Below are 16,257 nucleotides of genomic sequence, written 5' to 3' on the forward strand. Positions count from 1 at the left end.
GGAAAAAAAAAAGGAAAAGAAAAGAAATTGGTACCAGTATCTGCTTATGTTAGACAAAGCCCTTTATGTGATTAAATAAATTTAATAAGCTATCTGATAAGCCCCCGGGCTGATAGCAAGGTATTCAGCAATTTAGGATGGAAACAAAATCAGGTTCTGATCTTAAAATGACCCTGAGAGGGAGACCCAATGCAGAAGTTCTCACATGCTACATTTTCATTCAGTAATACTGAAATTTCACTGGACCATTTTTTTGTCACCACCAGGTTAAGGTCCTCCTAATGAAACCAAAAGAGCAGCACTAAGACTGTCAGGAATGTGTCGTGCTCAAGGACTCTCCAACACCCTCTCTCCAACCATAGGCCACCCCCAGACACTGGCATTGGTAATAGTTGGGTGGGGGGCACGAAGGTGGAATGGAAGTTTGGTTACCAAGCCTAGAAATTACATTTTGGTGCTAACACCAAGTTTCATCTGGTCTGACCTCAAAAGAAGCAGAAGCAGTGGAGGGCCAAAGTAAACTGGGACCTGAGAAGCGGTGTCTGGGATGCCTGAGGAAAGGCAACAAACGTCAGTGTGCCCATAGTTCTCACTGTCTAATGGCTGACTGACTAATTCCTGATATTCCTCCATGATCTAAACCTGCAGCACTCTGTAGGAACAGAACACTGTGGCATTGTGTCCCTGCTCTTAAGGAGTCTGTGATTCATTTACTGGCAGTGCTTTTTGGATCCATGCACTGTATTTTTCTCATCCTCTGTACTCTAGTGAGCTTCATCATTTCAAGACCAAACTGGGTTCTTTGTGTGATTGTTTAAGTAGAGGATTTTGACAGTGATACTTGTATAGCCATCAATTCACTGTTGTAAAGCAGGAATTCAACACCCAGATGAAACTATATGCACTTTTTCGAAATGTCTTTTTATTGTTGTCAGGAATTTAAGCGTTAGTAGTATCTCCAAGACTTTGAGTATGAGTTTGGCAGTATTTTTAAATTCCCCATTCATTACACTGGTTCTTTGTGTAATGACGGCACCACTGTGTAATGCTGCAATAGTGCTCTCTGCTGGCAGAAACTAGGAATATATTAATTGTACATCTTTCACATAAAGTGGGTGCTTGAAAGGTGTATTTAAAATGCATCTTTTGAACTGTGTAAAAACACACCTTTTAATTATGTTGTTTCATGTAGATGTTTCTCACATTTCTATTTTTTATACTAATACCTGGACTACTCGTTTTAAAGATGCAATATTCTTTTATGAATGGTGTTTAAAGCTCTGTTTGCATGTTCAAATAGTATTGCCAGATTTTATTTGAAAATGCACATAATATACTTTTTCTATTATACTGTAAAAACCTGCCATCTAATCCTCTCTATTCTCTTTTCCTTTCAGGTCTGCTTTGATCCGATGCTAGATCAGCAGTTCACAGTGAGGGTGAAGAGATGAGCCTGCAGCGAGCAGCCCTGTCCCTGCAGTTCCTGCCACTGGACGCTTACTGATTCATACAACCCAGAAGACGATGCCCCTGTCTCCCAGATAGCACTTCTGAGGACCAGGCCTTCACAGCACGCATTGTGCACCATGGCAGGAGAGACTCAGCGAATGCACACTGTCAAAGAGCTGGACACTGAGTCCAAACTGCAGGATGAGGGGACAGTGCTGGAACAGCAGAGTGACAAAACCACAAAGGAGTCTTCAGAGCACTTTTCAAGCACAGGCACTGAGGCTAGAGCCAGCAGCAGAGGGGGTAAAGTTGAAAAAGTAGAGAAGGAAAGGGACTGTCCTCAGCAACGTGAGGCTGTCATTCGGCCACAGCAGGCAGGGAAGATTGACTTCAGATCACTGCAGAACAGATCAAAATTTGCCACTGACAGGACTTGGTCGAGTGGCAAAGGCAGCCCCCAGTCCCCGAGTGGAAAAGGCCGCAGCCGAGAGAAGGGGAAGCGGTCAGGAAAGGCAGAGCGTGGCAACCCGCAGGAGCTGTACAGACTTAGTATTACAAATCCACGCTCCAACAACCCCACCATTGGCATTGCCTACCCACAGCAGAAAGTTTCACCACCCAAGAAGTTGGAGACCAGTCGTGGCCCAGTTTCGGGCAGCTACAGATTCCACGTTCCCAGTATACCAGAGAGAGAGGCCGAACTACAGCAAGAAGAGCTCAACTACAGCCGTTGCTTCCAGGAGGCCTCCTCTAACCTTACCTCCCCAAGCTATACCTCACAACCACTGGGTTCTTCAAGTGGAACATCATCCCACACACACCCACCACTGTCACAGCAGCAGCAGCCCTCCTCAATGGAGAACAACAGTACACAGCCTGGCAGCCAGATAATCCTGGCTGACTTACAGCTGAGTGGCTCTAATGCATGGCAGTCTCCTGAAAGGACTTTTAATGGTGCTAACTATGGGGTTTCTTCACAAAAATCCACTGCCCTTACAGAAGCCAGTAAGGCAGGTGCCTTTGTGCCTGGTCCGTTTCAATATGGATATCATTTTCTGGAAGAATCAACCTCTGACTCTTTTCTCTGTGAACAGAACCCCCATTCCCAAGACTTTGCAGACTCCTCCCTAGGTTCTGTTCATGTGACCCACAACTCCTTTTCATTTACACCAGGAGAAGGACAAAATATTGCTCAGAACAGCACTCAGTTCAGTAATGAACAGCAGTCAGAGGATGGGAGCTCTTATTCTCACTCCCCACAGTCACAGTTCATGCAAGGGGTATCATCGTCCATCCAGTGTCCAAGGAATCTGAGTGAGGACTCAGCCAGCAGTGACAGCTCTGGCTCCAGCTCACAGCAGTCAGAGCAGGGGAAGACTGTCCTGCCTGAGAGCACAGACACTGCTAGACAGGCAGACAATAGGGATGCAGCCACCTCGGGGAGTAAAAGGAACTGTCACCCCAAAGACAAAGCTGCCAACCACAGAACATTCGTACAAGGAAGTGTGCACCACGCAAGAAATATTTCACAAGGTCCAGGCTCCCAAATGCACTTTTCCAGCAAAACATTTAACAGCCCTCCAGTCAGTAGCATTCACACAAACTCAATGTCTTTTGATAAACACATTAATAATAAGGTTCTAAATAGGTTGCCACACACCTGGGAAGGTCCTAGCAAGACATATTCACCAGCTGATCAAAACGCAATTCAGTATTCTGACATAAATGATAAGTTTCAGTTTCAGAACCAGCCAGCACTTGACCAAAGGCCAAATTCATCTAAAAATAGCAGAATGCCCTGGCAGTCGATCCGGCCAGCCGCTGCCATGCCGAACCAAAACAGAATCGAGTTATCTAGGCAAATAAGCAATCAAAAATTGGCTTACATTGTTTCCCCCTCTGACTGGCAGGATGATAGTAAATCACATAAGCACAGCTCACTGAAAAACCCCAGCTCATTTCAGAACAGCAGAACTAGTGATGGCTTTTCAAACCAAAGACAGGAGACTGTAAAACATAACAGTAGTACAGTCTCAACTTTTAAAGTAGAGATCAGTCACGCACAAGTATGTGAGTCCAAAAATAAGGCGGTTTACTTTGGAATCAACCAGTCTCTTCCAGTGGCATCAAGAAACTACAGCTATCCACCATTACAGGTCCCACCTATGGGACTTATGATGGTGTCACCTTATGAATCCCCTTTGCCCTCCCCAGGTCATAACCCTGCATCTAGCAGTACCTGCTCTTCCCTCTCCCCAGCATCCACCAGCCCTGTTAACATCAGTTCAGAGGACAGTCAAATGTCCAAGTCAGCACCCTCTCACACATTTTACCACCAGGCCCAAGCCAAAACTCAGTTACCTTCAGATCACCTGAGCTCTCACAACCATCAGTTTCACTCTGATGCTACACGAAACCTTCCTTATGCACCAGACCGAGCCAAAGATGACATGATGAGCTACCTGCAAAACAGCACACATCCAAAGACAACTGTGGATGGAAACAAAGGTTACATGGACAGCTTTGGGGTGGAGCATCACCAGCCTCCACCACCGTACTCTGCACATCAGCTGCTAGCCACCTCATTAGCTGCAGCAAATCTTGACCAGTTAGATGTGCTTCTCACATGTAAGCAGTGTGATCAGAATTTCAATAACCTTGCTTCATTTCTAGGCCACAAGCAATATTGTGCTCAACACACGTTTGCACAAAATGACCTCAAAGACATATCAAAGATGGAGGACAGCAGAAAGTTTCATGCAGAACCAACAAAAGCAGTGCCATCTGCGTCAAATGTTTCAATCTCCAGGTGTCCATCTGACCTTCACCTATCTCTGTTGGGCCTCAATAAAAATGGAGAACTGATATCTGACAGTGAAACAAAAGGAGACAATAAGGATGATCCCATGAAACTCAGCTTGTTCTCTGGCCCTGGAAATCTCCCTGTCCCTCTCCCTGAGTTGGAAATGGAGGATGCCAAGTTAGACAGTCTAATCACGGAAGCCTTGAATGGATTGGGTTATCAGTCAGACAATGCAGAGATAGACAGCAGCTTCATCGATGCATTTGCTGATGATGACCTCACCACTGTCAAAGCGACCTCAAATAAACAATGTCTGAAAACCAAAGAATCCCTGGTCTTTGAAAGCAAAAATAAACAAGCAACAGATGATGGCAGGTCTTTCACACAGGGAAAATATTTTTATGACTCTGATGTTGAGAGCCCTGAGACAGATAAACAGTACACAGAAAGCAAACTTGAGAAAATATCTCTGAATTTGGAACAAGATGAGAAAATTAACATAAAAAAAGAAGTGTCTCATAAAAATTCAAGAATTGCCTCAAGGGAGAAGATGAGGGAACAAGACAGCAAAGTGAAAGAGGCAAGAAAACTGTGCAAGAGTGAGGACGAAAACACGAGCACACAGAGGTTTCTCTTATCAAGCAAGTTTTCTGAGCGCTGTGGTGTTAAAAGCTTTCAGGACAGCTCTGCACTTCGAGGGTCAACACCCTCACAGGCCTCTCCAACCTCAAGAACTGCAATAAAAGAGAGCAAGAGGAAAAGCACTGGAGGGGGCACCTGGAGCAAAGAACTGATTCACAAAATAGTTCAACAGAAAAATAAGCTCCATAAGCTTCATGTTAAAGGTACCAAAAACCTCCAGTTTTCCTTGGTGATGGAGAGACTCACTCCCACTGTACAGAACCCTGCATTTGGAGAATACGACTATGTCTCAGACTCAGACGATGAATGTGAGCCTGTAAAGATAGCAAGCCAAGGCCGACTAAATCAAAGCAGTCGTTGTAAATACACATACACTAAAGAGTGCAAATGGCGAGCAAGAAGTGAGAGGGACCAGGCAGCGTGGAGACATGAGTCAAAGGAGTGTTTCGAGGTGAAAAAAAGCGAGGAAGTTTCTCTCTCGCCTGAGAAACATGGTTCTCACCAGAGACTCAGGAGGAGGGGTAGCAGGTCATCCACAAGCAGTGAACTCAGCACATCTGTGAGTGTTTCAAGTGATAGTATCAACAGCCCCAAAAGCACTGACCGCACTGACTCAGACTGTGAGAAGAAGACAGACATCAAAAAGAAAGAGTCTCCAGAGCAGAAAACCTATGAAAGGTCTTCCCCACAGAAGTTGTGTAAAGAGTCCAGCACACTAGCACTGACATTCACTAAATCTGTCAGGAAGTATAATACTGACAAAGCCATTCATTCAGATAACAAAGACGATTCAGAGGATCCAAAGAAGTATCATTCAAATCCAGAAGTTACTGATCCAGTGTCCTCCTCACAAAAGGCAAAAGACACAATGAAAAACTTTGAAAAAAGCAGAACCTCACATCCAAAATCAAGAGAGAAGCTGGTGTCTCACAGAAAAGAAACCACCACAACAGTCAGTTCAGAGAAAAACACCCTACAGAGAGCTGACAATCTGTGCCCCAAAGAAGAACCAACACAGAGTAGCAGTACAGATAACAAGCCACTACTTGAGTCACACTCTCCCACCATCAACAAAGAAACTGATTTCAGTGTTGACAGAAGCACAAAGTGCAAAAGCGGAGAGGGCCCCCAAGCCACACAGCCAGAGCTATCAGACAGTACCACATTTGAAAAACAGAGTGACAGTGTCTGCATGGTGAAAGAGGCTATTACTTTAGGCAATGACCTAGACACACACAAGCCTGCATCTCTTTGCACCTCTTTGATGGATGAGGTGTGCCTATCTCCAACTGAAACCCAGGGCCCGTTGATTCAAAAAGATACGCTCCACCTCATGCCCTACCCTCTGGATCAGGAACAGGGGCTCATGAAATCCCCACTTTCATTTGACACCTCATCGATGTTCGGGGACCTCACAGGATTTGACAGTGGCCTTTACTCAGATATGCCGATTCAGAAAGAGGGTTTCCATTCAATAGAGAACACAGCTGATAAAAAGGAAGAATTTGTGTCGTCCTTCTCTCCATTTCTGGAACAGCGAGACTGGAACCTCATTGTTAGCCCTGTGCTACCAGATGAGATATCTCAGTACAAAGACAACTCTGAGAAATCAAATGAAAAGAAACCAGATTACAATCATGTCCCTTTGTCTCTGCCAGAAAAAATAATTGACTACAGTGCAAATCTCAACAGCTGTGCATCAGAGGATGAGCTAGAGATAAAGAGAATAGTGAATGAGCTTGAAAACCAGCTGCAGACAACTAAGTTGGAAAGCCCACCGTTACTAGCTCAGGATGTCCCCAAGCAGCTGCAAATGAGCAAATTTTCACCTTTACGGCTGGATGATGAGTCAGAAAGTGAAGCCAGTGGTCTGGACATAAGGTGCCCTGTGCAAACGATAGATGTGCCAGTGACCAGAATGCCTTCAGGGCCTTTCACTGAACCTGGACTCCCATGGTCCAGTCCATTCCAGTTTGAACTAATGGGTGGAAACCACAGTCCCCACACTCCAATTAACAATGAACCAAGGTCACTTGAACATTTTGCTGAAAAAGAAAATGATGCCACAGCATCACATATCGAACACTCGCAGCTCCAGCGTGACCAAAAATCAGAGGAGGGAAGTGTGGAAAAAGAGTCTCTTGTAGAAACAAAGGAAGACATTTTAGAACAGAAGAGATATACAGAAAACCTCATGAAAAGCCTGGAGGTGATTTCAGACTCTATATTCAAAAAAGAACCCATTATATCAGAACACAAGGAGCCGAATGTCACCTCTCTCACCAGTCAACAGCATCAAGAAATTGAATGTCAGGCAGCTGATGCAGTTGAGAGAGAGGATCATAGTGAAAAGGAAGCAATTACCGGGAAGAAGAATATATTATCACCTCCAAATATCAATGAGCGGAAGGATGATATTGAATTCATTCTGAATGAGTCACAGTCATCTCTCTCCAACAGCACTGACCCCACAGTCGATGGAAACCAGCCAATTTCATCGCAGCCAAGTGAGCCCTCAGAAAACAATGATAGCGAGGGTGAGACTAAAGTCACATCAGAGGAGGATATCACTGAGAATAGGAATTTGATAGAGTGTGCTCACTCCTCAAGTGTGGTGACACATGACCCACATGTGGTAGAGGAGTCCTGCGGGAACAGTAATTCAGAGGACAATGTGAATCCGTTGTTTAAAAACAATAGTGATTGTCAAGAACATTCAACTATGGATGGCTACGAGGAAGCAGAGGCAGTGAAAGGAGTCACTGATCAATCTGGCAGCCACCCTTCATCACCAGCTGATATTGGCAAGGAAATGGCAGATGTGGTGAAAACAGCACTGCAAGAACAATCCACAGATAACCATGGTAATCCTGGAGACATTAGTTTGTCACATGTTGGTGAACTGAAAGCGGAGCATTCAGACAGTTTGATCAAGACAGTTGAAACAGCACAACAAGATCCTTTGATTGGACTTTCTCCTTCTAAAAATTGCAACCCTGCTAAGATTTATGGTGCAAGTCCAACAAATGATTTGTCAGTGGAGCTAGTCACCTCGGAAAAGCCCTGCAGTCCAATACTAGTGGAGGAAACCAACAGAGAAAGTTCTAGTCAAAGCAGTCTGTTGATGCTTTCACAATCTGGTGGCATCATTGACAGTAATTCCTGCAAAGGTACTTCATTTAATGATTCTTTGAAACCTGAAGCAGATCTTGCCTTTGACACCATTCAGAAACAAGAAGAGATTTTACATGTTCCGGACATCAAAGAACATCTTCCAATTAATTTCATGGCAAGCCACCAAAACTCACCGTGCAGAGAGGAAGTGGAAGAAAGTCACTGCCTATTTCTGCACACGGCCCCACCAACCAGTCCTCTTTTATCAGCTTCTCTTCAAACACCCATGCAGAAATTAGACCTAGAAGACGATTCCTGCCGGTCACAAACCAAACGCAATAATAAGTCTCCTGAAGAAGGCTCAAGCCAGAATGTTAAATCCCCCTTAAACAAAGATGATAACCAAAGTGTCAAGGAGGCCTTAAACAGAGATGAACAACTGAACACAACAGCTGAGATGGAGTATTCTTTGATAAGCCCTCCTCACTTGGACTTGGGAATCACACAGTGTAAAATCCCTGGCTCTGAAATCACCAATCCCTCTCCGCTTCCTGTGACCAGCACAGCAGAACCACCAGGGGGCCTTGAAAAGAGAGATCCAATGTATGATTTCAAGCTCAGCCCTCTCAACTACAACAGCATTGCAGATGAACCTCCACACCTAAATCAATATGACTACATACCAATTTCACCAGCCAGTAAACCTGAGGAGAATGCAGATATCAAGAGGAATCCCAGAGATGACTGTGAACCATGTGATCCGAACATTAACCCTGCACTGATTTTTAACAAAACTGAAACTGACACAGTGGTGTCACTGAGCGTGGACCCTGCAGCTAAAATACATTTATCAGATAAACCACTGGTCCTCCAGCAGAGTATAAAATTCACATGTTTTTCATTGGGTCTTCCCGGTGAAATCAAAAGCCAAAATTCTTCAGCTGGGAATGTAAAGAAAAACTTAGAGATCCGCCATGATCCAGTTGACCCTATTGAGCAGTTGCACATTCGTGCTGACATGCTGAGGAGGGTTGAATCTGTGAATTTTGATTCTCACAAAACTTCTGCTGAGGACAGTACACTTCTCAGAAAAGACATTTCAGATGGTCCGCCCACTCCTAAGCCACTCATCATCTGTGAAAATGAACAAATGCCTCTTCCACCAGACCCATCAGAGAAGCAACCAACAACAAAGACTGGCCAGTGTTCAACAGCGCACCAAGTTCACAAAGAAATATCACAAAAAAAGACACAGAGCAACACTCAACAGGGTAAAGTGCTGTGTGAAATCTGCTTCATGTGTTTCAGGACTGTGCCAGGGTTAAAGAGACATAAGGCCATGAAACATTTGGTCAGAGCTGAAAAACACATCGGCCCACAGAACACAACATCAAACCATCAGGGGACTATGCTTATTTATGAAGCGTCACAGACTACAGAGAAAGAACATAAAGATGATTCACAGACCTGTTACCCAACAAAAATAGATGGGCTGCCTGAGACAAGTAGCACTCTCATATCCAAAGCAGCAGAGACTGAGTCAGTCCTGGAGGAAATGGCAACCGAGACAAGTGCAGTGGCAGTGGATGAAATAGGCCATCAAAACCCTCTGCTGCCTACAAAAGCAAAGAAGAACAACAAAGCTAGAAAGAACAAAAACAGCGAGGTAAACATAAAGCCCGACCCTTTCTCTGATGAGATTTTGAATATATTAAAAACAGACATACTTCAAGCTATAACTCCTGATTTCAAAAGCAGTGGACTACAAGGGCCCTGCAAATCTCCTGAGGACCAGGTGAAAATCAACGACACAAATGTTGCTGGAACAAAGGAATTCCCTTACCCTGTTACTTCAGACTCTGGCTTTGACAATGCATTGCGACCTCCAACAGAAGAGACAGGTGTACTTAATGAAACTATGGGGCTAAATCAAATCACACATATAGAGGAACTGACATGTACAAGCATGACAGAGATGGAAAATGGGGAAGTATGTACGGATAATAATGTGGAAGCTATATGTGGGGACAAGGATATAATGAGACAATGTGATGATTCCAGAAAGACTCTGTGCACTGTGGAAGAGATGTGTGAACAGAAGGGATCAGAAGACAACCTTGCCCAGGAGATTCTTCAAAAAGTGGCAGTCGAGATAAAATGTGAGAAAAACAGTGACACTTCAGACGAGCTACATCCTCTTTCCTGTTTGAATTCCTCCTCTCTCAGCCCTCCTGGCATTAGTTCTGACCTAAAGGCCTTGCTTGACGACGACACCACTTTCTCACAGCTGTTCCCCAGAGATGAGGAGGCAAAAAGGAAAAAGTGCCCGAGGGTGTACAGCAAAAGAAACAAAAGACAGAAGCTATTGTCCGACTCAAATGTGACTCAGGATTACCTTCCTTCCGAAACCTTCATGCAAAATAAAGATCAGTACATGGAACACCAAGCAGACCAGACATTCCCTGACGATCAAAGTAACCGATGTGAATACGAGACAATATCTATTGATGATGCCATCATGCTGAATATGTGCCACAACAGCACATTGAAGACTGATGCCAAGCCCCTGTCGGATGTTAAACAAAGTGATCAGGAGGATGTTCATGAGAGTATTAAGGAGCTTGGCAACAATGTCTTGAACCCACTTGAGAGCACCATTGATAAATCCTCTATTGAATGGAGTGGTTTTGATACAGGCTCACCAGTGACCTCTGACCCCAGCACCTGTAAACCAGAAGTGCCTACCACACCTTGCCCTCTGCCCCTGCCTGCTGTCGCATATTCTGTGGAGCCATGTTCCACAGAGAGTGTCCAAACCTTCCACAATATTGACATCCAAAATATTAATACCACATTTCAGCTTCCTGAGATTCAGTTCTTTGACTCAAATAATGAAATGGTGGCTCCTGCTATTGCGACTGCTGACATGGAGAACAGGGATGATGAAAAGTCCAAGAAAGTAACAGAGCGACGAGGCAGGAAACGTCAAGATGGTGGAATAAAGGTCAAAGATAAGCAGTACAAGTGTAAAGTGTGCTTCACTTGGTTCCTCACCCTCGGTGAGCTGAACTTTCACAAGTTATCCCACAACCCCTCTCCACCTCCAACCTGCTACATGTGCGTCCAGCGCAAATTCAGCTCCAGGGAGCAACTGAGAGACCATCTGAGGGAGAAACATGCCAAAAACAAGACAGGTATCTGGACCTGTGGAATGTGTTTGAAGGAGATATCAGATGTGTGGATGTACAATGAACATTTGCGAGAGCATGCCACTCAGTTTGCCCGGAGGGGTCAGGCTCAAGGTTCTATATTAGATATTCCAGGCTGCTTCATGCAGGAGACAGCTGTGAAGAACTTTATCACCTCAATCATGCAGCACCGCCCCAGCAAAGCCATCAGAGATTCCAGCAAAGCCACTAAAGAACAGGAGAGAGCTGTTGCTGCAGACGGCATTGTGGTAGAAGGGAAAACCTCTGAGGGGGCTGAGCCAAAAGTTCACAAAACTAAAAGCAGCAGTGGAGCAGGTGGGAAGCAGAGCGCATTAACCCCGCTTGAGGTACTCCACAACACAGAGACGCCTAAAAGCGTGGAGATGCATCCCAACTGCAAAGACCCTTCAAGAGATTGCCACCACTGTGGGAAACAATTCCCCAAGCCATTCAAACTCCAAAGACATTTAGTGGTTCACAATTTGGAAAAGATTTTCCTGTGTCACAAATGCCCTGTCTCTTATCAGGAGGCCCAGGCGCTAAAGGACCACCTGAAGAGAGCACATGAGGAGGTGGACGAGCTGGATTCAAAACACACCACCCTTTACACCTGCGAACTTTGTGCTGATGTCATGCATGTGATTAAAAAATCTTTCATCTGCAGCACCTGTAACTACACCTTCTCTAAGAAGGAACAGTTTGATCGTCACATGGAAAAGCACCTGTCTGGGGGGAACAAAATTTTCAAATTCCGAGGTGTTCTGAGACCTGCCAAAGCACCTGCGTCCAAAGAAGATGAATGTGATTCGCCTGCAAGTAAGAAGAGGAGAACTCTCTCTGACAGTCTGCAAGAAAGTAGCTCAGACAGCGGCATTGCTAGCGTAAGCTCGGTGCACTGTAATCAAAACTCTGAAACACAGTCTTCAAACCCCTCTGTATCCACAGCAGATGACTCCACACAGACCATCGTGAATGAATACCACAGTGACACAAACAATGCAAATGTGAAGACTGAGGACATGGTTGAAGACTACTCTGAACTACTCGTAGAACTTGAGAAATGTATTCACATGGGCTCGTCAGAGTCTGCTACACCCAAGAAAGAGGAAATTGACTCAACTCCCTCACTTAATCCTGATAAAGAGGGTAATGGAAAATCAATTACTGAACCATGTGACGTGAAAGAGGAGAATGAGTCAGTTTGCATTAGAGCAGAGACAACCTCATGGTCAGCATCTAAAGAGAGCAGCAGTGCGGGGGAGGAGATTATTAAAGCTAAGGAAGGCTCAGCTGAAGGTGACACAGCTGAGACTGAAGAGAAAACAGATTTACTTCCTCCTCATGAGGACTCTTTTGTCAGCTTAAGTGAAAATCAAATCATTCCAAAGACACCTGAGTCAGCAAAGCATGAATTAGCTGTTGAAGTGATGGACCAGCAGACGGATGATGAGCAGTGGCAGCTCACGTTGAAAGCTCCTAGTAATGACAGCAAACAGCAAACTTTATCTCACGGTGCTGAGCAAGAAGGTAGCAGTCAGATGAAAGACAAAGCTGCCAAAACAAATGACAACACTAAAAACAGCACTACAACGAGCTGCACGAAGGCTCCAGAATCAACACCTGTCCTCCACTCCAAGGTTTCCCTCAACACTTCTGTCTCCAATGAGGACAAAGAATCTGTGAGGCCACAGAAGAAGCGGAAAGACATGAAATCCCCCCACAGCCTGCAAAGGGTTTCCTCTCCAGCCACACAAGAGAACTTTGGTGTTGACTCTAGGGCTAAAAAGAAATTTCGCCCCAGCAAATGCACAAATCCCTCTATGCAAAGAAAGTCAGACGGACCCAGCGACTACCCGGTGCTGTCCTCAGTACGGGACGACGTTGTGAGCAACAAAATAGTCACCAAGTGCAAGACTTCAAACTTGGGTTTGCAGTCAAAAAGAAGTTTGCTTGATAGCTGCACTCCAAAGAAAGCTGAGATTGTTAACCCTCTAAATGGGGATTATAAAGCCAAAAAGGGACCTCTGGTGCGGCCTTTGCATTCCCCTATTTCTAAAGTGTCTTCAGTTCCCATGAACAATTCTTTGAATAAATCTAGGCCAAAGATGGGGGTTAGGTCAATGGAGAGCCATTCCTACCGGACGGCAGAGTCCCAGAACCACCTGTTAAGCCAGCTGTTTGGCCAAAAACTCACTAGCTTTAAGATTCCTTTAAGGAAGGACACATCAGAATCTATTAACTGAGCGGGGTTTGAGGAATCTGTGAATAGGAGACTGTAAATGTTTTTAAGACAATTCATTATGGTGAATGAGATTGCACAGCTCTTTTCTGTGAAACGCTATCTTTAAATACTTACATAGTCACTTTATGTCTTCTTTGTACATGTGTTTTTATTACACAAATGTGAGGACAAATGGCAGATATGAATTTTGGGTCAAAAATGAATATGCTATTTTGGAAAATCATTGAACTTTTTTTCTGCTCTTCCTTTGTTGGATATTATCCGTTTCAGAGATTATATTTCAATTACCCAAAGGAACGAAAAAAAGAATACTTGAAAATACAGTAAAATACGTTCTTCTAAGAAATGCATGTTCATTTTGCATTCATAACATGATTTTATAAGTTTAAGTCTTTTTGCAAATGACGTCATAACTGACTTGGACTATTGTCTGTGCACCTTTCGTACACGCTTCCAGCATATTCATTTTGTATTATTTCCTAACTTTACTGTACTGCATTGACATTGATCATTTTAGCTTTTTGTATAAACATTACCTGGTGCTACATTGTGTTTTATTGTAATGTGAATGCCAGTGTCCTCGGAAGGGAACATGAGATCTGTAGCAGTTACAGTACATTAATCCAACTGATTTTTACTGGTTCTGTGTTGTTTATTAAAGATACTGTGTAAACCATCCAAGAATTTCACATGTAGAATGATAGAACACAAAATTAGGAAAGCTTCCAATGTATAAACTCAGGTGCATACAAGGACATCACAGTCCCAAGACCTGTATTCAGAGTTCTTCCCATGCACTGATAATACCACACACAAATCACAAACTCAATCATCTGTGTCTGTAACTCCAACTGTTTAATTATGAATAGTATTTACTAGGACAACAAAGGTGCTTTATCTTGTTTATACTGTATGTATCTTATATTGTATAATATTGTAGGTAGATTATTGTTTGGTGTAATGCTTCATGTCAAAGTTTTATTTTAATAATGTGCAAAAAGAATCAGAGAAGAAAGGGAAATGCAGTGCCTCTTGAAAGTTGTAAAGTGGTTCACTAAGTGCCTCCTTTAGAGTTGGTTATTAAAGATCTGTATTGGTCTCTCCTTGCTCTTTTCTTCCTTTGTTCATGACATGTTTTGCAAATGTTCCCACTTCCATCCCTGCGGACTGCAGCTGTCACCACATGCATCAAACACTGGAAGCAGTGGAAGCTGCTTGTGCCTGGAGGCAAAAACAGGTGCACACGCCATAAAGTCTGACTTCATTTTTCTGTCTTCAGATCAGCACTTCAATTAGATCACTCATCATTTGAAAGATGAGCATAAATGTATCTTTACTACAGGGAAACATTGAACAGAAGACAGTTACATTTATCCAACCATATGCTAGTCTCCATGAGCAATGTTGAGCAGGCAGCAAGGAGCTCTCACTTCTGTGACGCTTGTCATGTTGCTCTCTCACCACGTGTAAAATGGCTTCTATTCCTACACGAACATTTTTCATCATCACATAGGAATAAAAAGCCATAGTACACAGTGGCATACATAGAAACACATGGGGTCAAGGTGACGAGTAGTGTTCTCACATCATCTACTGAATTACCGTGAGGCCTGCGAAGACGGAAGAGGAAGAGGAAGGAAGAAAAGAGGGAAGACAAATAGGAGGTTACTTTCCTTGTATTGAACTAATGTGGAATAAAATAAAATGCTTTATCTCAGTAGTTAACTGTGACTGACTGAAACTCAGATTTGTACAAAAAGACAACACAAAACACCAGTGGACTAATCAACAAACTCACGCGTCCGACTTTATTATAGACATATTTTTACATGTGGAAATGTGGCTACTTTTTCTTCAAATCACATGTCTATCGCATTGTATTCGCCTACATAACATATTATAATATGAATGATGTTTCACAAGTTGCTATAAGCCTTCAAAATGCTTTGGGATGTCTCATATCTACACTTTTAATAAGGCCTCATAATTGTGTCCAGAATAACAAGATCGTATTCACTCTCCCCAGTTTTCATAAAAGTTTATAAGGTGCTGGATGGACAAAGTGGTGTTTTCTGTAAACATAATAAACAACCGTCAACCATCAAGCCATGTGTTGATTCTAACACCGTCTTGAGAGACCATGGCAGCCATTCAGTGGAAGTGTGGAGAACCACAGTGCTCTCGTTGAAATAACTTCTCTAATTAATTTAGTGGGAATACTTGTTTGCCGACACCCACAGAGACCATATTTTTGGACTCACTGATGACAGCTGAAAATACTGCAAGCATAATTGTCATTGAATTATGGACCTTCTACTCGCTGTAACAAGTTTCACCAGTTGGATATAATTCAGATCTATATAGGTATGCTGGCCTGATAAAGAGGGCTGGCTGAAGAAGGTGGCTACTGGCTGATGTGTTACATTTTGACCATTGTTATGAACAGGACGTTAAAGATTTGAATTCACCTTGTTCACCATGTTCCTGGAGGCAGACGAGGAGCTATTGTGAAGGCATTTTGCCAAGCCAGTAACTCTCTTCATCCTAAATAATTAATAATTTGTTTACAGAAATCACCTTGATGTTCAGAAAGTTTTATAATCTTTCATACAAATTGGCTAAAGCCCTTAGAAGCATCTGCGATGCTTAACTGTGGTACTAATGAGTCTTTTTCAGATATCTGTTAAACATCTGAGATGTGGGCTTCGTAGATCAAAATATTCACACGCTCGGCTGTACCACATTTTTGACATAAGAATCTTTTACGTGCCTAAATTTAATACTGACCTCACCCAAAG

The 16,257-nt window shown here is 43.5% G+C and overlaps 1 protein-coding gene across 1 annotated transcript; it reads left to right on the forward strand.

Annotated features, from left to right (window-relative positions):
* The first annotated feature begins 1,586 nt into the window (after positions 1-1,586).
* LOC121182543 (zinc finger protein 469) lies at positions 1,587-14,522 on the forward strand. Its single transcript, XM_041039112.1, has one exon. It carries the CDS (start codon positions 1,587-1,589, stop codon positions 13,458-13,460), a length of 11,874 nt encoding a protein of 3,957 aa, XP_040895046.1. The 3' UTR covers positions 13,461-14,522.
* Positions 14,523-16,257: the final 1,735 nt, after the last annotated feature.

Source organism: Toxotes jaculatrix, chromosome 5, assembly GCF_017976425.1.
Source record: "Toxotes jaculatrix isolate fToxJac2 chromosome 5, fToxJac2.pri, whole genome shotgun sequence".
NCBI lineage: Eukaryota > Metazoa > Chordata > Actinopteri > Toxotidae > Toxotes > Toxotes jaculatrix.